Source organism: Mastigoproctus giganteus, chromosome 12 (assembly GCF_048544385.1).
Source record: "Mastigoproctus giganteus isolate SK-2022 chromosome 12, ASM4854438v1, whole genome shotgun sequence".
Taxonomy (NCBI): domain Eukaryota; kingdom Metazoa; phylum Arthropoda; class Arachnida; order Uropygi; family Thelyphonidae; genus Mastigoproctus; species Mastigoproctus giganteus.
The window spans coordinates 79,183,607-79,209,030 of NC_143586.1; the positions used below are offsets into that span (position 1 = coordinate 79,183,607).

General features: G+C 38.8%; 1 protein-coding gene across 1 annotated transcript in view; it reads right to left on the reverse strand.

The window, feature by feature from the left end:
- The window catches only part of LOC150077215 (tyrosyl-DNA phosphodiesterase 2-like), a 115,331-nt gene that overhangs the window by 16,509 nt on the left and 73,398 nt on the right, over positions 1-25,424 (reverse strand). The window contains exons 4-5 of the mRNA XM_090386908.1: positions 24,723-24,933; positions 16,765-16,935 (exon numbers count right to left, since the gene is read on the reverse strand). Coding sequence (XP_090243034.1) covers positions 16,765-16,935; positions 24,723-24,933 — 382 coding nt within the window. The remainder of the gene's footprint in view (positions 1-16,764; positions 16,936-24,722; positions 24,934-25,424) is intronic.

A 25,424-nucleotide genomic window follows, 5' to 3' on the forward strand; every position in this document is an offset into this window, starting at 1 on the left:
TAAGCAAACTTGCTTTTTGTTTGATTTTCTATCCAAAGAGATGACAGCCGTTCCATCTCTTCCAATTCTTTGTGTCTTAATCTAATGGATTTTAATTACACTTTGAGTTGTTCCCGCTATGAAAGTTGTTTTTATTTTCTCCGCATTCTTTGTAATTCTCGGCGTTGCCTCATTTAGGTCTGTAGCACGTGCAATATCACATGGTCTTTCATTTCGCTCAAAGCGTTTCACAATTTCATATTTTTTCTCTGTCGACAGAAGTGGACTGGCCATAAGCCTTAGGTGGGAAACCACGGTGGGCCGGAGGCCGGTGTGATTTTGGCCATAAATCGTAGTATGAGGCCACTATAAATTTTCCCGGGTAAGAATTTTTGACCCAGTCCGCCTCTGTTTATCGATATTGCTTTTTTTTTTTTTCTCTCTGAATCTGCAGTGTCTTAGCCAGGACGCTTCCTTTTCACACCTTTTAAGTATTTTACTAATTTTTAGGGAATAAAGCACAATTACAAAACGAGGAGGCAAGCTTGATACACATAAACAAAGCTGCGCGCGTGTAGCAACTGAATAAATAACACCGTAAAGGCCGAGATACACTATTAATTAACACCTCGCATTTTACTAAAGCACATTTTTGGAGGTTACTACCATAAAACAATAAAAACAATTTCCAGTTGCGTTTCTGCTAGTGGAACATGTTATAAACTGGTAGTAAACTCCATCTAATTGCATTTGCGATTATATCGATAGCTGGAATTGTGTTGGTTTTTACGTTATTATGGTGAAATGTGTTTCCCCTTCACTGATATAAAACACATAAATACATTTTCAGAATCTTCTTCAGTCCTATCGTGTTGCGTTCAGTTGGGGTGATTCCGCGTTCGACTGCCATTTCTTGTAAACATGAAGGCGAATCGTGTATAAGCGAATTCGGTTCGTGTTATATAAGATAACGTTCCCCTATTTATAAATCGTGTATGATCGAATTCGTGTAATGCAAACACGTGTTATACGAGGACCGACTGTATATAATATCAAAGCTATTCCCTGCATCCAGTTCTTTTGTGACTGCATCATAATATCCAATCAAATTGGTCAGGCAAGACTTCCCCTTAACAAAACCATGCTGTGTCCGAGCTATAACTGAAGTCTTGTCTAAATGATCTTGCAGCGCTTCTTTAACCAGTGCCTCCATTAATTTTCCTGGAACAGAAGTTAAGCTCACAGGTCTATAATTACTTGTGTCAGCCTTTGATCCTCCTTTGTGAATTGGGGTCACATTTGCACATTTCCAGTCTATGGGTACCTCCCCTGAGTCCAAGGAAGCCCTCATAATTATGGCTAAGGGTTTGCTTACTTCCTTTGCTGCCTCCTTTAATATAACTGGATAGATCCCATCCACCCCAGGTGCCTTTCTTGTGTTTATTCTTCAACAGTTTCTCCTCCACTTTAGTCCCAGTTATTTCAAGATTCTGTAGCTTACTGCTAGAGTTGAATAGACCTCTGGCATTCCCCTTGCTGAATAACTCCTCATGTGTGAAAGTCGATGCAAAATATTCATTTAGTTTGTTAGTTACCTGAGCAGGGTCATCAACAGTTGACCCATCAATATCAAGTGGACCAATCTGATTCATCCCCTTCCTTCTAGAGTTTACATAAGTAAAGAACTCTTTGCTGTTTTTCTTTGCATCCCTTGCCAAGGATTTCTCGTAATCTGCCTTCGCCTGCCTAACCTCCTTTGTAACTTGGTTGCATATCAACTTGTATCTATCATAGGCTTCTGTGTCATGTGTTAATTTGTAAGTATCCCATGCATTTTTCTTCTCTGCCATATGCCTCATTAGTTCATCTGACATCCATTTTGGCCTAAACCTTGAACAATATTTCTTAGTTGGTATGTAAAGCCTAGTAGCTTCCAAGATTAATTCTTTGAATGCTTCCCATTTTGAATTTGCTGTTGGTAACATCATCAGTTGGTCCCACTGTATAGAATTTAAATACTGTCTCAGTCCATCGTAGTCGCCTTTACGGAAGCAATAACCCTTCCCTTTACCCCTAATGGTAGTTACCTCTTTGAGTAAATCCCACTTCAGCACACTGTGATCGCTGCCACCTAGTGGTTCATTTATCTGCAGATTCTTAATGCATGAAGAATCACTGCTGATAATCAAATCAAGAGTATTACTCCCTCTAGTTGCCTCCCAAACATGCTGATGTAGAAAACAATCATCCAATAAATCGACAAAAGCCCTGCTAGTGTGTGAGTGACCAGCCCCCAAATTCAAGTCAATATCTGGGAAATTAAAATCTCCCATTATAAGACTCTCTGATTTACTGGCCCACTCTATTTCCCTGTACAGTTTCTTATTATACTCATCAGAGTCATTAGGCCTATAGCACACTCCTACTCTCAATTTTGATCTCCCAATGCTTATGTCACACCAAACTGACTCAACACTGCACTGTCTAGCGATGTCGACTGGCTTCACTTCCTTGGTTTTTATGTGTTTCTTAACTAATAGCATAACCCCTCACCCTTCCTATCCTGTCTATCCTTTCTGTAGACATTGTACTCCCCAAATTCCAGTTCTGCATCCCTTATATCTGTGTGACACCACGTCTCTGATATCCCAACAATATCTGCCTTTGATGTTTTGAGCAATACCTCAAATTCATCAAATTTACTTACTAAACTCCTAGCATTGGTGTACAAGCAAGTATACCTGCACCTGTTTCTATTCTTAGCTACCCTAACACAACCCATGTGTTTACTTGTACCGCAATGGCTCCCAGCAGTCTCTGAAATATCATGCATCTTGTTTTTCAGGCTTCTGTTCATTCTAATAGAAGCAGTGCAAGAATCTCTTTCACCTCTGCCAGTGGCTACTGTCAATCTATTGGTCTTTGTCTTCCCCCAAGCTAGCAGTTTTCCGACCCACCTAACAGTGCCTCGATAGCATCAGCAAATATTCTTGAGGTGTATAAGGCCTTGAATGGTTTGAGCAGGCTCAATACTGATGGGATTCTTCCACTTGCTGAGATTAAGAACCTGAGGGGCATAGATTCAAATTGAGGAAAGACAATTGTAGAATAGATGTGCAGAAGTTTCCCTTTAGCCAGCGGGTAGTTGATTGCTGGAACAGACTTCCATCTGTTATTGTTGTGGAGGTTGATAACTTAAATAAATTTAAGGCAGAACTAGGCAAACATTTGGAATGAATGGATCAGTGAAATGGGAATGTTTTTTGTTTTTTTTTGGCTGATGCTGTATAAGATTGCTTTCTTGCACCATGTGCCTCTACTAATATTAATGATAAATGGAAGAATAATTTTTATGCAGGATGGTACACATTAAGGATCACTCCAGCAATTAAAAGTTAATGTGGTAACCTCTAATGCCACAATAATGTAACAACTTAATGTGACCTTTAATAACAAATAATGTCAAACAGCTAATATGAGAAACCATCATAGAAGAGTGAATTATCAGTTGCCATTTTCCACATCCCTTGCCAAGGTTGTTCGACCTGACTCCAGCAGACTTTGTTGTGGGGATATCTGAAACCTTTCCCTTCGGTGCTTTCAGATTTGAAGGATACAATGCAATGCACTGTCTCAATTGCTTATTAAGAAAGAATACTGGATATATAGGGATCTCACTGTCAATAAAGATTGGCAAAAAATTAACCCATGGTATTTTTCTAAATTAAACACTTTGTGCACCCCCGGTGGTCAAATTTCAAATTAAGCACTTCTATTGTATAAAAATGAGCCCACATATATACATACAAGAAATTACAAATTTCTTGTATATATTGAATTAGCATTAGTAGAGGCATACGATGCAAGGAAGCAAGCTTATGAAGCAACAGTCAAAAAAAAAAAAAAAAAAAACCCTCTCATTTCACTAATTCTCATTCCAAATCTGTCCAGCTCAGCCTTAAATTTATTTAGGCTATCAACTTCCACAACAAGAGATGGACGTCTGTTCCACCAAACAACTACCCGATGGCTAAAGGCAAATTACCACACATCTATTCTACAGCTGTCTTTCCTCAATTTGAACCTGAGCCCCCTCAGGTTCTTAATCTGAGCAAGAATCCCATCAGCATTCAGCTTACTCAATCCATTCCAGGATTTATACACCTGAATCAGATCACCTTGCAGGTGCGTACTCTCCTGGCACTGCAATTTGCAGAACTTAGGCTGTTCTTGGTAAGAGCACTCCTTTGTTCCCCTCACCGATCTTGTTGCCCTCCTTTGTATTCATTCTAGCAACTTTACATCCTTCCTAAAATGAGGCCTCCAGACCTGTACACAGTATTCTAGGTGTGGCCTAACCATTTCCTTGTATAATGGGATAATCACCACCCTGTCCCTGCTAGCAAAATTCCTATATATCATTGACAAGACTCAATGACCTGCCCTGGGAGTCCCTCTGCACAATTTAGTGAACTTCATATTTGACTGCACAATTACTCCCAGGTCTTTTTCACTTTCCACTTCCCTGAGTGTAAAAATACACAGTTAGTATGTTTCTCTTTGGTTATCGCTAACCATATGCAGTACTTTGCATTTGTCAATGTTAAACTTCAGCTGCCACTTTTCAGTACATTTGCCCAAATTATCTAGATCCACTTGAAGTAGCATACTGTCTTTACTGTCGTTAACAACCCTGCCAACCTTTGTATCATCTATATAGAAACCTATTAAGAAATATTGTTCAAGGTTTAGGCCTAAATGGTTATCAAATGAACTAATGAGACTCGTGGCAGAAAAGAAAAATGCATGGGATACATATAAATTTTCAGGTGACACAGAAGCCTATGGCAAATATAAGCTAGTCTGTAATCAAGCCACAAAGGAGGTTAGGGGGTGAAGGCAGATTACGAGAAATATTTGGCAAAGAATGCTAAGAAAAACAGCAAGGATTTCTTTACTTATATAAACTCTAGAAGTAAAAGGGATGAATCAGATTGGTCCACTTGATATCAATGGTTCAACTATTGATGATCCTGCTCAGATAGCAAACAAACGGAATGAGTATTTTACATCTACATTCACACATGAGGAGTTATTAAGGATTGAAAATGCCAGAAGGTTATCAAATTGTAGCAGGGTGCTTAATGATTTTGTAATAACTGAGAGCAAAGTGGAGGAGAAATTGTTGAAGTTAAACATAAGAAAGGCATCTGGGGGTGGATGGAATCTATCCAGTTATATTAAAGGAGGCATCAAAGGAAGTAAGCAAATGCTTAGCCCTAATTATGACAGCATCCTTGGACTCAGGTGAGGTCCCCACGGACTGGAGATGTGCAAATGTATCCCCAATTCACAAAGGGAAATTGAAGGGTGAAACGAGTAATTACAGACCACATAGTTTAGCTTCTGTTCCGGGTAAAATAATGGAGTCACTGGTTAAAGATGCATTGCAGAATCATCTAGACAAGACTGCAGCAATAATTCAGACACAGCATGAGTTTGTTAAGGGAAAGTCTTGTCTGACAAATTTGATTGTATATTATGACGTGGTTACAAAGGAACTGGTTGCAAAAAATAATTTTGATATCATATACTTGGATTTCAGGAAAGCTTTTGACACTGTTGCGCATGGAAGACTATTGTACAAATTGGAGCAGAATGGTATTAAGGGTAAGTTGCTACAACGGATAAAAGGATGGTTAAGTGGGAGAAGACAGAGGGTGGTAATCAATGGGTGCTGCTCTTTGTGGACTAATGTTATAAGTGGAGTCCTACAGGGTTCGGTGTTGGGTCCACTGTTGTTTTGTATATTTATCAATGATATTGATGAAGGTATATGAGGAATGTACCAACTGTGTGGTACTACACTTAGGGTGGTAGAAAATGAAAAAGACCTGGGAGTAATTGTGCAGTCAGATATGAAGGTTTCTGAGAAATGCAGACAGGCTTGCCAGAGAGGGTCATGGGGTTTTGTCAATGACATAGAAGAATTTTGCTAGCAGGGAAAAAGGGGGTGATTGTCCCTCTGTATAAGGCAATGATCAGGCCATGCCATGAGTACCGCATACAGATCTGGAGGCCTCATTTTAGGAAGGATTTAGATTTGCTTGAGCATGTACAGAGAAGGGCAACAAGAGAGGCTTAAGTTCTGTAAATTGCAGCGGCTGGAGACGAGGCACTTGGGAGGTGATCTGATTGAGGTATATAAGGCCTTGAATGGGTTGAGCACACTGAATTCTGATGGGATTCTCCCACTTGTTTAGATTACAAGCCTAAGGGGGCATAAATTCAAATTGAGGAAACACAGCTGTAGAATAGATGTGCAGAAATTTGCTTTTAGCCAGTGGGTGGTTAATTGCTGGAAAAAACTTCCATCTGTCATTGTGGAAGTTGATAGGTTAAATAAATTTAAGGAGGAACTGGACAAACATTTAGAGGGAATGGTTGTGTTTTTTTTTTTTTTTTTTGGCTGATGCTACATAAGCTCATACCCTTGTTTTCTTGCATCACATGCCACGATTACTATTACTATCTGCAAACTTGGACATTAAACCTGATAAACTTTCATCAATATCATTGATAAATATACAAAATAACAATGGGCCCAACTCCGAACCCTGGAGAATTCCACTCATAACATTTGTCCACGAAGAGCGGTGTCCACTGATTACTACTCTCTGTCATCTATCTCTCAACCATCCCTTTATCCACTGTAGCAACTTACCGTTAATGCCATACCTCTCCAATTTTTACAGCAGTCTTCCATGTGCAAGAGTATTAAAAGCTTTTCTGAAGTCCAAGTATATGATATCAAAATTATTTTTGGCATTGAGTTCCTTTGTGACCACATCATAGTATTCAATCAAATTGGTCAGACAAGACCTCCCTTAAAAAAACCATGCTTAAAAAATCCATGTGTCTTAACTATTACTGCAGAATTGTTTAGATGAGTCTGCAATGCTTCTTTAACCAGCGATTCCATTATTTTTCGATGAACACAAGTTAAACTAATAGGTCTATAGTTACCTGTCACCTTTTGAACCTCCTTTGTGAATTGGTGATACATTTACACACCTCCATTCCATGGGGACCTCTGAGCCCAAAGAAGCTCTCTTAATAATGATTAAGGGTTTGCTTACTTCCTTTAATATAACTGGATAGATCCTGCCCACCCCAGGTGCCTTTTTTTATGTTTAACTTCCACAATTTCTCCTCCACTTTGCTCTCAGTTATTACGAAATCACTTAGCTTCCTGTTAGAGTTTGATAAACTTCTGGCACTCCTCTCATTGAATAACTCCTCGTGTGAATGTTGATGCAAAATACTCATTCAATTTATCAGCTGCCTGAGCATGATCATCAATAGTCAACCCATCTACGTTGTGGTCCAATCTGATTAATCTCTTTCCTTCTAGAGTTTACATAAGTAAAGAACTCTTTGCTGTTTTTCTTTGCGAGAAATCTACATTCCGAGAAATCCTTTGCCAAGGATTTCTCACCGTTGCTGTAGAAAACAGTCATCCAATAAATCCACAAACGTCTTGCTAGTGTGTTTGTGTGTGTGACCAACCCACAAATTCCAGTCAATATCTGTAAAGTTAAAATCCCACATTATAAGACATTCTGATTTACTGGCCCACTATTTCTTTGCACAAATGCTCATTATACTAAATCAGATTCATTAGGCCTATAACACACCCACTCTCATTTTTCCTTTCCCAGAGCTTATGTCACCCCAAACACACTCAACATTGCATTTTTCACCAACATCAATTGGATGCACTTAGATTTTATGTGTTTCTTAACTAACAGCATAACCCCCCCTTCATGTCCTGTCTATCCTTTCTATACACATTGTACTCCCCAAATTCCAATTCTGCACTGCTTATGTCTGTGTGACACCACATCTCTGATAACCCAACAATATCTGCCTTTGATATCTTGACTAGCACTTCAAGCTCTTCAAATTTATTAACTATACTCCTAGCATTGGCATACATGCAAGTATACATGTACCTGTTTTTACTCTTATTTACCCTAACATAGCCCATGTTATTTACCCTAACATTTGTCCCACTATGACTCCCAGCAGTCCTGGAAATCTCCATTGCCTTGCTTTCCAGGCTGATGCTCATTCTAATAGAAGCAGTGCAAGAATCACTTTTTTCTCTGCCTGCGCCCACTGTTAACCTTTTAGTCTGTGTATCCCCCCTAGCTAGCAGTTTTCCGATCCTAACACTGCCTCGATAATATCAGCAAATATTCTTGCACTCTTTCTATTTAAGTGTACGCCATCCCTGTATAAGCAGTCTCTCCTGTCAACAAGCACAGACCAGTCTGAAAAAAATTCTACTCCTTGAGCCTTGCACAATCTCTCCAGGGCAGAACTGATTTGTTTTTTTTTTTTTTTTTGTTTTTTTAGGAGCATTAGCAACTAAGGCCATATTGCTCCAGGGATATGCGGTGGTCATTCCCGCATCCTCCATATTTGGTGGTCATGGGCTCAAAGCCCGGTCTAATCAAGAAGTGTGTGCTACGCACTGCTGCTCCTGGCTACGGAGGCGGCATACCGTCGTCTATCTCTCATCCATCTCAACTTGTTGAACTTATCAACAAGGTTCTCATCATATACTCCCTCCTATTGTGTCTGCAGAATTGCAGACACTTTCACATTCAACCATAACTCACGACTTTTTTTTTTTTCAACACTGACCTGTACTTGTTGAGTAAATCTGCAAATCTCTTAATGTCATTAGTTCCAACGTGTACAATATCACGTTTGGTACCCTTAAAAGATGATATCTGTTCTACAATATCATCAAACTTTTGCCTCTGGCAGACACACCCTGGTCCTGGTCCATCTACCCTTCTTGCATAGTATATTCCCTGTCCCCCTGACAATAGAGCCACCAACAATAACTAGTTCCTTTGGGACCAGTGCATTCGGCCTTGGAGATTGCCTCTATGTTGCATGATGCACAGGAGTGAGCTCTGCCATTGAGCTGGGCAGCTGAGAGCTTGATGGGCCCCATATTAATTTCTTTGAGGGCATTTATACACCTCAAGCTCCAATAGACGCCTATCAGAACACTAAGTTGGTGCCTAATTTCTTGACACTAGGCATTTAGCACACACAAAGACATCTTTTTTGGCTACATCATGTCCCATTTTAGAAAGTTCATCAAACATTTCACATTTCGCAAATTTTTTGAGACTGTGATCCGTTGGAGAATCGCCCCCTTTGTTTCTTCCCCGAGTCACAGCACTCTCTCTCTCTGGTCTGTGATCTTTGCTTTGCAGCTCTAGTCTGAGTCATGATTTCCGTTTAAATACAATTTAATTAACAACGAAATTTAATGATTAATAATATTTTTGATTAACTGATAATACTATAAGCAGCCAACAGATTCCTAATACAGTGCTTCATATTATGCTATCTAGTTTTACTTTATACCTTACGCTATCAGTTCGAGATATATATATATATGTTACGCTATTTCTTATTGACTACAATATGGAGGCTAGTTCAACAATATTGGCGCCAACACCGGGAGTCATAACTTCCAAAAATCGCTGGTTAAAATCAAAATAAGAAGCTAACGAATGCTACTAAATCTATTTAATATCTCTGTAAAACACAATAGTATGTTAATTAACGAAGAATACAGTAAAAATTAAAAATACTTATCCCTTTACAGCAGCCAAAAATAATTCACAGACTGTTCTCTTCTGCGACTGGAATGTCTTCTCCAGTGCGGAATTACTGAATTTATTGCAAAGAAATTTTTTCAACACGACCTATAATTTTCTTTGTGAGGAGAGCAGTGGATGAGAAGGATTTTCTCTTCTATATTGTTATCACAGAGTGGTACACATAGTTAAATAGGAGATAAAGAGGTGAATATCCAATTGCATAAGGCAATGGTCAAGCCATATCTTGAATACAGCCACTCCCTGACTTACGTAAAGGTTGCGTTCCACAGAACTCTATGTAAGTCGGAATTTCCCTAAATGCTTATGCAGTACTCGCAATTGTGATCGAATTTGATTGAAGCAAAAAGAAAATGTTCAACTAACATGCAAATAGAATTATTTATTCAATTTTTTTATCTCATGCGCATGAAAAATTACAAGTGTACAAAATTACAAAAATTTCAAAATTCTAAAATTACAAAAAGAGAGAGGAGACAGGCATAATGTCAGCAAATTTTACTTTTCAAGCATCATTGCCAGAATTAACTCTCCAGCAGATAAGCACGCAGCTGCAGAAGTTGAGGGCTGTGGAGATTTAGAAGGAGTTTTTTCCAACAAATCACAATGTTTCTCTGCAGCTGCAAAATTGGCACTGGTGACTTCACTGCATACTTTAATGTTTTGGAAACCAGTGTGATGCTTGAATCTAGTAAACCACCCATTGCTTGCCACGAACTTGGCTTGGGGTTGGCCATACTTATCCTTAATATCTTCATAAATACTTCTTGCTTTTGCTTGAATGCCCATTGTACTTAGGGGCACTTGCTTCTGAATCTGATTTTCCATCCATATTATTAATAGCTTTTCCATCTTTGATATAGCACCTGAATGCGGTTTTGTGATCACTGTTGATATTAAATGCATTGATCCTTTAACATGTTCTTTTATAACATGTTAAACATATTCACTGTCCCTTAAAATAGTATTCACTGTTGAAGCAGCGAGACCTAATTTTGTGCAATAGATGACAAACTTTGTCCTGTTTCGTAATTCTCAATTAATCATCTTCATTTCTAAATCAATTTTGTTTCGTTTCCTAGCACTGCCAGCACTTGCACTTTCTGTTGATCCCTTTCCCTTCAACATTGAAATATGTAAATATGAATGAAGAGGAGATTCTGAAAATTTATTTATGTTTTTTGTATGATTGAAGATTTCAGTGAAGGGGAACTCATTTCACCATAATACTGTAACATAAAAACCCACAGAATTCCAGTTATTGGTATTACTACAAATGCGATAAGATCAAATTTACTACCCATTTATAATAGATTGCGCTAACAGAAAAGCCCAATAAACCGGAAAAGCGCAAATTGTTTTTATTGTTTTATGGTAGTTAACCTTCAGAAATGTGTTTTGGAAAAATATCACAAAGGCGTTCAAAAATTGATTCTTAAAACGGAATATATGATAATGATGAAAGTGTAGTGAACTTTCCACTATAAAAATGACCTATTAGAGAGATAAATAGCTTAGTTATATAGTGAAAATTTCAACTTCCGAAGTCTTGGAATGAATTACCAAAATAAAACAATGTGTTATTGGGTTCACATTATGATATTTTCACGATACCTCCATTTATTCCTATGGGATACAAAATACCTTTCGACAATTTTTTTACGTTTGCACCAGTTGGAATAAATTTACATAAAGTCCAATTTCTGTAAGTTGAGTATTACGTTAGCTGCGGAGTGGCTGTACTGCATACAAGTCTGGAGGCCTAATTTCAGGAAGTATGTGGAGCCGCTGGAACAAGTACAGAGAAGGGCAACAAGACTGGTGTGCGGAACAAAAGGGTGTTCTTACCAAGAAAGGCTTCAGTTCTGCAAATTGCAGTGTTTGGAGACTAGGCACCTGAGAGGTGATCTGATTAAGGTATTGAATGGATTGAGCAAGCTCAGTGCTGATGGGATTCTTCCTCTTGCTCAAACCATACATGAGGGAACACAAACTGAAATTGAGGAAGGACGGTTGCAGAATAGATGTACAGAAGTTTGCCTTTAGCCATAGGATGGTTGATTGCTGGAACAAACTTCCATCTGTGTTGTGGAAGTTGACAGTTTAAACAAATTCAAGGAAGAGCTAGAAAAATCATTGTAGGGAATGAATAGGTGAAATGAGAGGTGTCGTTGTTTTTTTTTTTTTTTTTTTTTGGTTGATGTTGTATAAGCTTGCTTTCTTGCCACTGCTAAAGCAAATCTCATTAATAGCTTCCCCCATGGTTCAGTGCCTGGCCCACTGTTGTTTTCTTTATTTATTAATGGTATTGATGAAGGTACATTAGGCTTAATGTCTTAAGTTTTCAGATGATACAAATGTTGACAGGGTGGTTAATGACAATAATCAAGGTGAGCTACTGCAACAAGATCTAGAAAAATTAAGCAGATTGATACAGAAATGGTGGTTGAATTTTAAAACTGACAAATGCAAGATACTGCATATGGGTAGTAGTAATCCCAGATTAAATGTTCTTGTTTATACTCTGACATGACCACCAGGTCAGTAGAGTTTACAATAAATCATCAATACAAATGTTAATTGTATTTAGCAGTCATGGGCTTGAACCCAGGTCCGCTCAAAGAACACATGCTACTGCAATCTTGCTCTGACCACTTGGCTATGTCAGGCCCCTACATAAAAGTACCAAATGTGTGGTACTATATTCAGAGTAGTGAAAAATGAAGACCTGGGTGTAATTGTGTAGTCAGATATGAAGTTGATTAGTGCAGACAGACTGCCAGGCCAGCTCATGAGGTTTTATCTATGATATACAGAAACTTTGTTAACAATGATAAGGAGGTGATTATCCCATTGCATAAGGCAAGGCCACATCTTGAGTACTGCATACAGGTCTGGGGGCCTCATTTTAGGATGTAGACGTGCTTGAATGGATGCAGAGAATAGCAATGAGATTGGTGAAGGGAACAAAAGGGTGGTCTTACCAAGAAAGGCTTGTTCTGCAAATTGCAGCATCTGGAGATGGCATGTGCAAGGTGATCTGACTGAGGTGTTTAAAGCTTTGAATGGATTGAGCAAGCTCAATGCTGATGGCATGCTTCCTCTTGCTCAGACTAAACACATGAGGGAGGACATAAAATGAAATTAAGTAACTATGGCTGCAGGATAGATGTGCAGAAGTTTGCCTTCAGCTGGTTGATTATTGAAACAAATTTCAATCTATTGTTGTGGAAGTGGGGGTAGTTTGAATAAATTCAAGGAAGAACTACACAAATTATTGGAGGGGAGGGGGAAGACATGATGTGAGATTTTTTTTTTTTTTTTTGGCTGATGCTTTAAAAGCTTGCTTTCTAGCATCATTTGCCACTACTAATAAATATTAATTTCTGATTATCAAATTTAAAAATTTTTTAGTAGTGTAAACTTTTCACTTTGAAATTTTGCTAATGTTTTCAATGAATTCTCCCCCACCAACTCATTACAACTCCAAAACAGAAAATCTCTAATCTAATGGCAAACAGCACATATTCCTTTTTTAATTTCCATGGTTTTCATTTCCAATTCTACTGAAAAAAAGTGCTTCAGAAATAGTAGGGGAATCCCCATTACTCTATGTAACAGGCATTATGAAAAAAATTTCCTGATTATTATATAACCTACTGCACACTACCACTGAATGCAACTGATTTCTGAACAGATATATCTGTTGATTAAATGTAGGTAAGTTGCATTACATTTCCTTATATAAAGTTTAATTAATTTCCCTTTACTGATCCTTTGCACTACACCTATTAGTGGCTTTACACACACACACACACACACACACACACACACACACACACACACACACACACACACACACACAGTGTATCATAACATGTGGGACTCAATTCAGGAATGGATTTGGGACCTATAAACAATAAAAAAAAAGTAAAAAAAAAGTTCATGTAAACATAAGTCTGATTTCGCCTTGTTTCCAAGTTACAGCCATTTTTGTGTTTCAGCAATTCTTTCCACAAACTGATTTAGCATAGCTGGCTCCATTCCACTGTTTACAAACAATGCTCAATATCTCATAGAGGGGCATTGATGACAGTTATGTAAACAAGATCCCATATTGTTCTTTGAGTAATTTCAGTTAGTTCTCCTGACAAGGGCACTGCATTTGGAGCTGCTATTAACATTTAGGTACTGTGCATTTGCTGTGATAACGGAGGCTTATTCAAACCAAGAGTGGCAGACATGCATCTCACATATGGACTTATGTGTAATGCAGCAGAGCCAAAATGCAGCAGAGTCTGTATGCAGAAAACTTTCCTAATCATCATTTGCCAAATAAGAAAATCCTTCACCAAATACATGAACACCTCACAGAATCTGGTTCATTTATAAAATGAGTTTCAGATGGCAGTAGACCATCAGCACGAGAACAGCAAATCCGAGAGGTACCTGTAACTTTTGAGCTGGTGAGGAGGTCTACAATGAGGCTTTTGCAGGCTCGTATTTAGACGCATGGTGGTCATCGTAATGTAAGCAGATAGTTGCTGGAACACAAAAATGCCTGTAACTCGGAAACAAGGTGAAATCAGACATATGTTTACACAAACTATTTCTTTTATATTATTTTTAAGTCCTAAATCCATCCCTGAAGTGGATTTCACATGTTATGATACACCACGTGTTAGTTGTTGGCGCATCGGCTTCTGTAGCCATAATGCACCTCCCAAAGTTTTTGCATTTTACTCTGATCCAAGCCCGAGGCGGGATTCGAACCCGTGACCTTTGGGTTGCCGAGCCCAGTTGGAAACCCAAGCAAACCAAGCACTGCAGCAACTCCAGCAATGGGCCGCAAAACACCAGCTAACAATTTCACCCATAAAGACCTCTTCAATCCTGCTTAAAGGAACCCTGCAATTGCGACGACCACCGCAAATAAAAATTGACAATGTCACCATTAAGTTTGTAAACCAACTTAAGTACCTAGGCGTGGTACTGGAACAACAACCTCTCGTTCCAGCTGCACCTAAAGTACATAAGAAAAAAAATCAGGAGCTATTCTGCACTGGTAGCCAGAGTTACTAGGAAAGATTGGGGACTCAAAAAAAGAGCCCTGACGCTATATTACAGGACAACGTTTCTCCCAGCAATTACTTACGCCTCAGCAATTTGGTTCCCAAAAACTGCACTGGCAGTGAATAGTAGAATTCTGGACATGATCCAAAGGACCATACTCTTAACTACGACGCGTGCGTGTAGTACAGTGAGTACTCCAGCACTACAGGTACTCGCTGGAGCGCTTCCTTTGGACCTGGAGGTCGTTTGCACAGGTCTGCTATACTTGCTATCCAGGGGAGTGGCGGCCACACATCTGGACTACACAACTGACCCAGCGAACAACCTAAAATCGGAAAAAACTAGATTACAGAACCACCTGCTAAAATTATGGCAGAGAAGATGGACGGAGACCACCAAGGGTGAGATAACCAGAAGATATCTACCTGACCTCCAGAAAATCTACCCAAAACAGCCGACCTGGTACTTCCCTGGGTACCATTTGACATCTCTAATAACAGGACACGGACCCTACAATGAGAAGCTGCACGGATTCGGACTCACTGAGGACCCAAACTGTACGTGCGGGGAGACAGAAAGCTGGAATCACATAGTGTACGAGTGCCCACAATATGAAGACCTCAGAGGGGTACTTATAACAAAAATAAGATACCTACCAAAAGGATTGGAATCCCATTTCATAGATACTGAGGATGAATATAGAGCATTATCCCAGTTCGCACAAGACCTCTTCATCAGGAGAAGGACATTAATCACCATCTACAATGACTGACATCAAGTACCACTATTGAGACACCAGCCAGCACAATGTAAAGGCTGCAACTAAAGATGAGGGACACAAGCACAAGGACGGAGCTTGCCCCATGAGTAAAGAAACTTGAAACAATAGCTGCCAATAGCCATATGGCGATCTGAAGAGGGCACTCTAGCCCCCTTCACCTTTATACCTACTTCCTTGGGGGGAGGGGGGACATTTTCGTCCTCCCCTCCTCTCCACCCTATATCTTCTACTCTGGTGGGACATGGGCATGTCCCACTGAAAAATGGGGCTACCTACTCTATTGGCCCCATATTTCTGTCTTTCTCCCCCCCTCTCTATCTATACGCTAGCGAAAGCCCTACATACCAAAAACTTAACATATCTAAATTACCTTACGCCCATAACTTGGCCTAGCAAAACTAAGCGATTCTACCCCTACGTTGACGCGCTTCTTTCTTTCTTTCTTTTTTTTTTTTTTTAGGTCCTAGCCGCCGAAATCTCAGGAAATTAAGTGGCAGGACATGCCAGAGTGAAACAGACTACTGGGTTCCTGGTCTGCCTCCATGGGGCGTAAGTGGGGCAACGTTGGGCCTCAGTAGGGGCCCAGCGGCTAAATGACCTGATGAACAATGGTACAAGGCATCACACATATACAAAGTCCATACACTTTTAAATCTCTGGCTTTTCCAGTCAACTGGTTCACCCACAATGTAAACTACGCGGAGATGGGGGGAACCCCTTGTGCCGTTTGACCCTAAACACACTTTACACTTTACCTTTGGGTTGCCAGGCAGGCATTTTACCCACCTGGCTATCCTGGTTGGTGTGTGCATGCGCGCGCCTGCATGTGTATAAAATGGCATAATTAAACACGTACAAAGTTAAGCAAAAAAAAAAAAAAAATCTAGCTACTATACGTGCACATATATATATATATATATACATTAACGAATATAATGATATTTAATAAAGGCTATGCTGCATAAGCAAAAATAATAAGCAACTTACCAACAATGAAGGACTACTGAGCTTTGTCAATAAACTTTGTATAAACATTTCTGAACAATAATATAATAAAGAACAATGCAAACATCCGTGTAAAACAATCTTAAGACACACAAATGTTTAACATTTGGTATTTTCAGTTTGGATTAGATATTAAATGAGAAGTTTTTCATTGACATGAAAAACCTGTTTATATAATTTCATGATGCTAAGAAAATTGCAGCACAATTTACTTACCTCTTTATCTCTCAAATTCAAATCTCCTCCCAATATAACTGTGTAATCTTGTGGAGCATCAAGCACTGTCTGAAATCCTTTCTTTAACTGAAGCATTCTTTCTTTTTTTGCATCAGCTGTACTTTCCAAGTGAGTATTTAGCAAACATACAGGAATATTACCAATTCTAGCCTATTAATAAGTAACATTTGATATTAATGAAACATACTTTACCAATTATTCAAAATAAGGTTTAAAAAAAAAAAAAACATGGACAATCAAGCAGTTTGTTTTTAATTATACTTAAGATGTTATAAAAAGATTCCAGTAACAAAAAATTATTACTTATAAATATTTTTGCATTGACATTTATATATGCAAATGCCTTTAAATTCAAGGTGTTTCCAATTAACTATAATCATTGAAAAGGAACTGAAAGAGTCATTATCATGTTTAAAAGTGAACAATTCACTAAAGGCTGATGGGATTTAGACAGCAAATTTATATTATAGTATTGGTCTAGTTTAAGAGGATTTAGTTTTATTGGAAACTTCCATTGTAAGAGAAGTGGATAAAACTTTTTGTAATAGTAATAGCCATATAGTGCGAGGAAGTGACAGGCTTTTTCTGCACTAGCTGGTAAAAAAAAAAACAAAAAAAAACCAGGAATAAAAAACACAAATTATTTGCTTCCCCCCTCACATAGGTAACTATCCAGTTGACCTTTGAATTTATTCAAACTGTCAGCCTCAACTACCAGCAAAGACAACCTGTTCCAGCAATCAATGATTCGCTGGCTAAAAGAAAACTACCTATAATCTAGTCTAAACCTTTTCCCCTGTAATTTGAATTTTTGCTCCAAGTTCTGGATTTCTCTATAACAGTGAAAATTCCGCCTTCATTCATTTTAATAACCCCTCTCAGAGCCTTATAAACCTTAATCAGGTCACCTCTGAGGTGCCTGGTTGCCAAGCACTGTAGCCACATAATCAGTCTTTCCTTGTAGGGTCACCTTTTTTTAATCTCACCATGTAAGCTGCGTATCTTTGGACCCTTTTAAGAAGCTCAATGTCTTTTTTCAGATGAGGCCTCCATACTTGAACATAAATGTGGGTAGTAGATTTAGTAGATTATATAAATGTGGGTAGTAGACCATAAATGTGGGTAGTAGACCATAAATGTGGTCTTACAATTGCCCTATACAGTGGGACTATGACCTCCACATATCTACAGGATAATGTTTGGTAAATCATTGATAGGACACCATGGGCTTTCCTGGCTGCCTGTTTACACTGCTCAAAATTCTTCATATCTGCCTGTATTATAACTCCCAGATCCCTTTCTTCCTCTACTGCTTTTAATTCAACTCCCCCCCCCCCCCAAGAATTGTATGTCTTACACTTGGGGTTGCCACTCCCAAGACCTTGCATTTTGCTGCAATGAAACATAGCCACCAATTTTCTGACCATTCTTGCAGTCTGTTCAAATCATCCTGAAGAAATGTTGCCTAGTAAGGGTAAGCAGCAGCCATTATCAATCCACTGCAGGATGAAAGCCTCCACAACAATCAATGTTTGAGAAAAATGGACCATAATCTGCCATGCCTGTCCAGTTCAGGTTGGTAGATTGACCGTATTTAGCAGTCAGGGGATTGAACCCGAGTCTACTCAAAGAGTGTGTGCTACTGCACTCCTGCTTGGTACTGATCATTAACTACTCTACCAATCTCTGTAGTTTATGAAAATCAGAAAGACAGTGGCCCTTGGGAGTCTACTTCTGATTTTACACCAATCTGAAGAATATCCATTAATCACAACCTTCTGCCCTGCAGTTACTCAGCAATCCACCTTAGAATTATTCCAGTAATTAACAACATGTTCCAGCTTATAAAGTAACCTCTTACGAGGGACTGAGTTAAATGCCTTGCTAAAATTCAAATAAACTGTTCGCTAAATCCAGCTCATGAGTAACTCTGCCTAAAAGCCTACCAAGTTAGTTAAACATGGTTTTCCCTTAACAAAACCATGTTGTGTGTTATTCAAAATGCCATATCTATCTAATGTCCCTGGATTGCACTCTTAATCACTACCTCTAAGATCTTCCCTACCACTAAAGTTAGACTAACCAGCCTGTAGTTACCAACTTCTTTCTTAGAACCACCTTTATGTATTAGTGATATGATGGCACTTCTCCAACCCAAAGGAATCTCTCCAGAGTTCAAAGATGCCCTCATAATTAATTTCGATGGTTCAATACACTCCCTAGCTACCTCCCTCAAAATGCCATCAGCCCCAGGATCCTTACTTGCCTTTATGCTTGAATGCTTTTCTAATAAACAGCCATCCGTAATTTCCAAATCACTAATTTCTTATTACTCAGCCTCACTTGCATAGCCTCTTCTCAACATCAAGTCTTTCTTCAGGAAAGATGATACAGAGTACCTGTTCTATTTATCTGCAACATCAGCTGGGTTGAGTAAGACTTCCCCACACCAAGTGCACAAAGGTCCGATTTAATTTGCTTTTTTTCTTCCTTGTATTCACATACATGAAAAATTTCTTGTCCCCATTCTTTGCTCTCTTAGCCAGTGCTTTCTCATATGCAGCCTTGGCCTTTCTAACTTTATCTGTGGTACTATTACAAATCAATTTTTAGCTGTTGTAGGCTTCATTACTTTTCATCGCTCTGTAAATATCCCATACTATCTTTTTCTGTTCTATCTAGACTACAATACAGAAGTCATTTATATAGAAATAGAATTCTGAAGTTTAAAGAGTGCTGTTTTTCTTTTCACTGAATGAAACATATCACTATTTTGTAAAGGGAAAATTATGTTTAACCAACCTGGCTAGCTATTTTGACTGTCACTCATGAGCTGGATATAGGAAACAATTTCGACAAGATTTATTTGGATTTTAACAAAGCATGTGACTCAATCTGTAGGAGAGGTTACTGTATAAGCTGGAATATGATGGGATCACAGGGAAGATTCTCAGATGGATTGCATGATGGCTGCAGGGAAGGAGGCATAGAGCTGTGATTATGGTTAATCTCAAGATTGGTGTAACATCAGAAATAAAATTCTCAAGGATTGGTTCTTGTACTACTAATCTTTCTGACTCTGATAAATGACATTGATGAAAGGAAAGGGGTGTGACACAAAAATTTACATGTGATGTAAGAATTGGGAGAGTAGTTAATGATCAGTGTCAAGCAATAGGATGACTTGGACAGAAAAGGTCAGAAAGTGGCAGCTGTTTTAACACAGCAAAATTCAAGGTCATACAATTCGGGAAGAGCAAACCTAAAATAACTTATACACTTGGTAGGAGAATTATAAACAGTTGAAGAAGAAAGGGATCTGGTAATTATGAAATTCATAGATATGAAGTTCTCTGAGTGGCGTTGACAGGTGGGCGGCAAAGCTCAAGGTATCATCCTATCAATAATTTATTGAACAATAACCTGCAGAGATAGGGAGGTCATAATCCCAATGTATAAAACTACTGCGTAGATGGGGGAAACCCCTGGTGCCATCAGACAACTAACATACTGTATAAAACTACTGTATTTTTTTTTTTTTTTTTTTTTTTTAATGTAAACCCCAAACACGAGAGGTATTAGAACCTATAGTACTTGGGTAGGTGGTTGAGAAGTATTGAGGAGGGTTGGAGGTTGAGAAGACAAAAGAACATTGGACTTGAACTTCTGTAGACTGTAATTTTCGGGAAATACGTATGAAGGAAGGTTGTTCCAGAAAAGGGCAACTGAATGAATAAACGAGGAAGATGAAAAGTTGGTTCTGTGAGTTTGAATTTGGACAGTAAATGGATGTTGACAGCATATGTTCGGACTATTTTGAAAGAGAGAGCGGGAATTATAGAAGCCAATTCAGAAGAACAGTGCCAATGGAAGTATCTATAGAAGAAGCATGCAGCAGAAACGGTATGTCTATGAGACAGCGAGTGGAGAGACACTGTTAGAGATGAATCATTAATTAACCTAACTGCCCTCTTCTGAATGGAATCAAGAAGCCTGAGAGAGGGGTTTTGGGGGCACCACCCCAGATGTGGGAACAATATTCCATGGCAGGGCAGATTTGTGATTTATACAGAGTGAGCAGCTGTTTGGAAGAAAAGTAATGCCGAGAGCGAAAGAGAAAACCAAGTTTTTTAGATGCAGAGGAAGCAATATTTGTAATGTGCTTGTGCCAAGAGAGATTAGAAGTCAGGGTAATCCCCAAAAGAGATATATCATTTTGCCTAGAAATCGGAGTGTCATTAAAGATAAGCATAGCAACAGAAGAATCCTTTTTTGCGAGATATAAGACAAGACTGAGTTTTAGAAGGGTTGAAATCAACTAAGTTGTCTTTGCCCCACTGGTGAATTACCTGAAGATCAGCATTTAAGGAATTGGTAGCAGATTTTCGAGAAGTTGAAGCTCATTGAGCAGGGCAATATTTCTCAAAATGGAAAGTGGAATGCAATGTGCTATCATCGGCAAAACTATGGATAGGATTTCCAGTCAATGGAAGGTCATTAATATACAAGAGGAAAAGAGTGGGGGAAAGAACTGAACCTTGGGGGACATCGGCATTAGTGGAGAAGTTAGAAGACAGAGAGCCATCTACCATCACCCCCAGTGAGCGATCAGAGAGAAAACTGGATAACCAATTACAAAAAACAGTTGGCAAACCATAAAATGGAAGCTTGTTTAGAAGACCTTTATGCCAAACACGATCGAAAGCCTTTGAGATGTCAATAGCAAATACTCGTGATTCATGAAACCTAAACCTTTAAATTGAATTAGTCCATAAATGGGTAACGTAAGCCAGAATATCACCAGTGGATCGACACTGACGGAATCCATACTGGCGATCGTTGATCAGATGGAAGGTTTCTAGGTAGTTTAAGAGTTGGCGGTTAATTGATTTGTCCATTACTTTAGAGAGAGTAGAAGTAATTGCAATGGAACGATAATTGGATGGGAGGGATTTGTCACCCTTTTAGGAACTGAATGGATATGAGCAATTTCCAAGCAGAAGGAGTAAGTTCGGGAGCACAGGTTTGAAAACAAGTGGAGAAATACCATTGGAACCTGGAGCTTTCTTAGCATCAAGATTCGTCAAAATCCTTCTGACATCCTTTTGACGGAAGACCACAAGAGGCATTGAATGGAGCGTGTTGGGAATGGTGGGAGGTGTTTTACAAAGATCATTAATACATGAGTTGGAAGAAAAATGGGATGCTAGCAGGTCAGCTTTATCCTTGGCTGAAGTGAGAACAGAACCATCTGGTTTGGACAGAGGTGGGAGCAGAGATGGGCAAAAGTTGCGGCCAATAGCTTTGGCAAGAGACCAGAATGCTCGGCTACCATTAGGGCAAGAAGCAAGTTTTGTACTCTTAGCCTGTTCAGACTCTAGTTTGAACTGATTAATAACTGCTTGACAATTGTTGCAAGCTTTGGTGTAGGCAGAAAATGAAATTGAAGAATTAGAAATAAGCCAATTACGATATGCAACATTCTTCTCTTGAACAGCCTTAGCACATTTATTGGAAAAACAAGGTTTAGATAAAGGACGAGATTTTAAAGTGGAATGTGGGATAAAGGATTCCATTCCTGCAAGAATAATTTCACTGACATGATCTGAGCAAACGTTGACATCAGAAGTTTTGAAACAGTAATCCGATCAAGGAAAAGAAGAAAAGAAATCTCGCAGGTCATCCCATTTTGCATTCTTGTAATGCCAAACAACACGAGGTTGGGAATAGCCATGAGATAAAGGCTTCACTGGAGAAGAGACAATCACCAAGTTGTGGCCTGAAGTGCCTAAAGGACCTCTCACTTTGACCGTGTACTTAGAAGGGTTGTTTGTGAGAAAAAGATCAAGCGTGTTGGCTGTATGATTAGGATTGTCCGGTATTCTTGTAGGTAAATGAACAATCTGTGCAAGGTCACTAGTAACTGCAAAAATCTCAGCATCTCGACCAGCTGGGTCAGTGTGACTAGAAAACGGAAGCCAGCTGGAGTTGTGAACATTAAAATCACCAAGGAAAATGACCTCACTGTTAGGAGAGTTGGACTGGAGAAAGTCAAGTTGCAAAGAGAGGAAGTCAAAGAGCTCCAAGTGATTAGTGGAGTTGGGAGAACGGTAGAGACAACAGATGAATTTGACACAATGAGGTAGAGAGATTTTAAGACAGAGAAGATCAAAGAGAGGAGATTCCAAATTGCCAAGTCTCTGACAGGGAATATCAGAACGGACATATGCACAAGTACCACCTTTGAGGCGAAAGGAATCATACAGCAAATAATTTGGGCATCTGAGATGAGCAGTAGTTGAATTAACCGATAACTGAGATTCTGTCAGAAAAAGTAAATGGGGTTTGGCAGACTGCAAGTGGAAATGGACAACGCTAAGATTAGAATTGAGACCACGTATATTTGTGAAATGAATTAGGAAGTGCTTGGGAGGTTTATATCTTTTCGCAGATAAGCTTGCTCTATTAGTTTGACAATTCATGGTGTATTCAATAGTAAGAAAAAGTTGGTGGCACATGCTGTATGAAGTAATGAAATTTTTGGATATGGCGTACACATGGTAAGAATATACTCAAATCCTTGACATAACGTGGACTCAACAATGCTCCCTGCATACGCACTACTCGGACCCCCTCCAGTCACTATCTGGCAGAGTAGAGGTAGCAAGATTATACACTAGCTGATCCGGAAGCCTCCTAGAGAGTTAACAATAGGTTCGGTCCGGTGTACTAACTAGCGGCCGGCCTGTGAACACCGTTTTAGAGCTGTATCCTCAAAATGTAAGGAATATTGGATCTCGCCATGATGTTCATCATAACCTCAAAAGTCATCAATCATACTGCGTGATGGAAGAGATAGGGAAGGGTTGACTGGAACTTAGCTCTAGAGACTAAACATGGGTTCCACCACTTCAAGCCTCCAATAAGCAAAGTGGTGGTTTTGTACCGGTTGATGAGAGTCATCTACCACCTAATACTGCCTGGTAACATAGAGGGGCGGCATTCCTCCATGTGGTGTGGGCGCCACACCTCGACCCCTGCTTACATTGGTTCACACCTGGGTGGTCACCCACCATGTACTTGTGCATGGAGGTTATACCCAGGATTACTTACAGTCCCACCATCGTGAAGGTGCAAGCAAAGGATTTGGCTGTCACAGACCGTTTGGACTTCGCTGAAATTGGGTACACTTGACTTGAGTATCACCTGAATATCAGTTCCATCAGCGTTTTAGACTCCCAGGTAGCAAGTACAGGTTGTATGGCAAATCTGAGAGAATGTCTGTGACAACCTTGAGGTTGTCACAGACATTCTCTCAGAGACTAAACATGGGTTGTCACAATTCCAAATGTAGTAATACATTTGGAATACAGTGTCCAATTATAGAAACTTCATCTAAAAATAGACATTGAGCTTCTTGAAAAGGATGAAAGATGGGCAATCTGCAAAAGCATGACCACATGAGGAAAGACATTATGTGGTTACAGAAACACCCACCTTTGATGGAACCCTACTAAAGTCCATAAGGGGGGAGGGAGGGAGAGAGAGAGAGAGAGAGAGAGAGAGAGAGAGAGAGAGAGAGAGAGAGAGAGAGAGAGAGATATTAGGTTTCCTAATATGTGTCTCCATATTAGGAAATCATCAGTAATCTGTTTATTTGTATCTGTGAATTTTAAAGGATCAGCAATTCAGTTTTATATATACAAGTTTTTCATAGTTTACAAACTGGATGTCACATGCACATTTTATGACAAGCATTATCTTTATTTTTATAAAGTATTCAAACATGTTTTTTCTTTATATAATAGTTTGTATAAAAAAACTAGGAAAACCATATCAGTGCCTCATTCTTAATTTATAGTTTTATTAGAACAAAGCTATATATAAGAAAATAAATCATATCTTTCAAATAAGGAGAAACAACAAAAATTACTTGCCTCAACTTTGAGTAAATTTCTGCCCATTTTTGTCCAAGGGTATGGAATAATACTGTGCCCTTCATATTTCACAGTATCTTTTCTTAAAAGTGTTGAAGTGAAGTATTCTTCTGTATTACCATGTATACTTTCATATTCAGGTAGTTTTCCCTGTATATACTCAGCTGCCCAAGGAACAACTTCTTGAAGGAAAACAACATCTGCATGCTCACTGGAATTGAGAAAAATTTCTTTATATCTGTAAAAATTTTACAAGCTAAAACTGTTTTGTATATGATATATCTATTGTATTGTATATGAACTTTGATTATATGATATGTGAACAAGAGAATATACTATACCATGAAGTTTCAAATAATATTAGTTTATTTCTTATTGAAGTGCAACAACATTAGCTCAAAACTCTACGATTGGCATAGCAATTACATTTCTGAATTCTGCCAAATCCTATTCTCAGGTCTAAAGTTTGGTGGTGGTAGTGGGAGCATAAGTGGTCTTCAGCTGGTGACAGCAAAATACCAAATTTATTTCATAATATAGATTAAAAAAATCCAAAAGGCAATTATGTTAACAATCCCTTGTATGTCCTTTAAGCAACATACAGTGAGTTCTCAACTTATATAGTTAATTTGTTTTGAAGGTTAATATGTAAACTAAAAACTGTGCAAGTCAAACAATGTTTAAATATGATTTTTTTTTTAA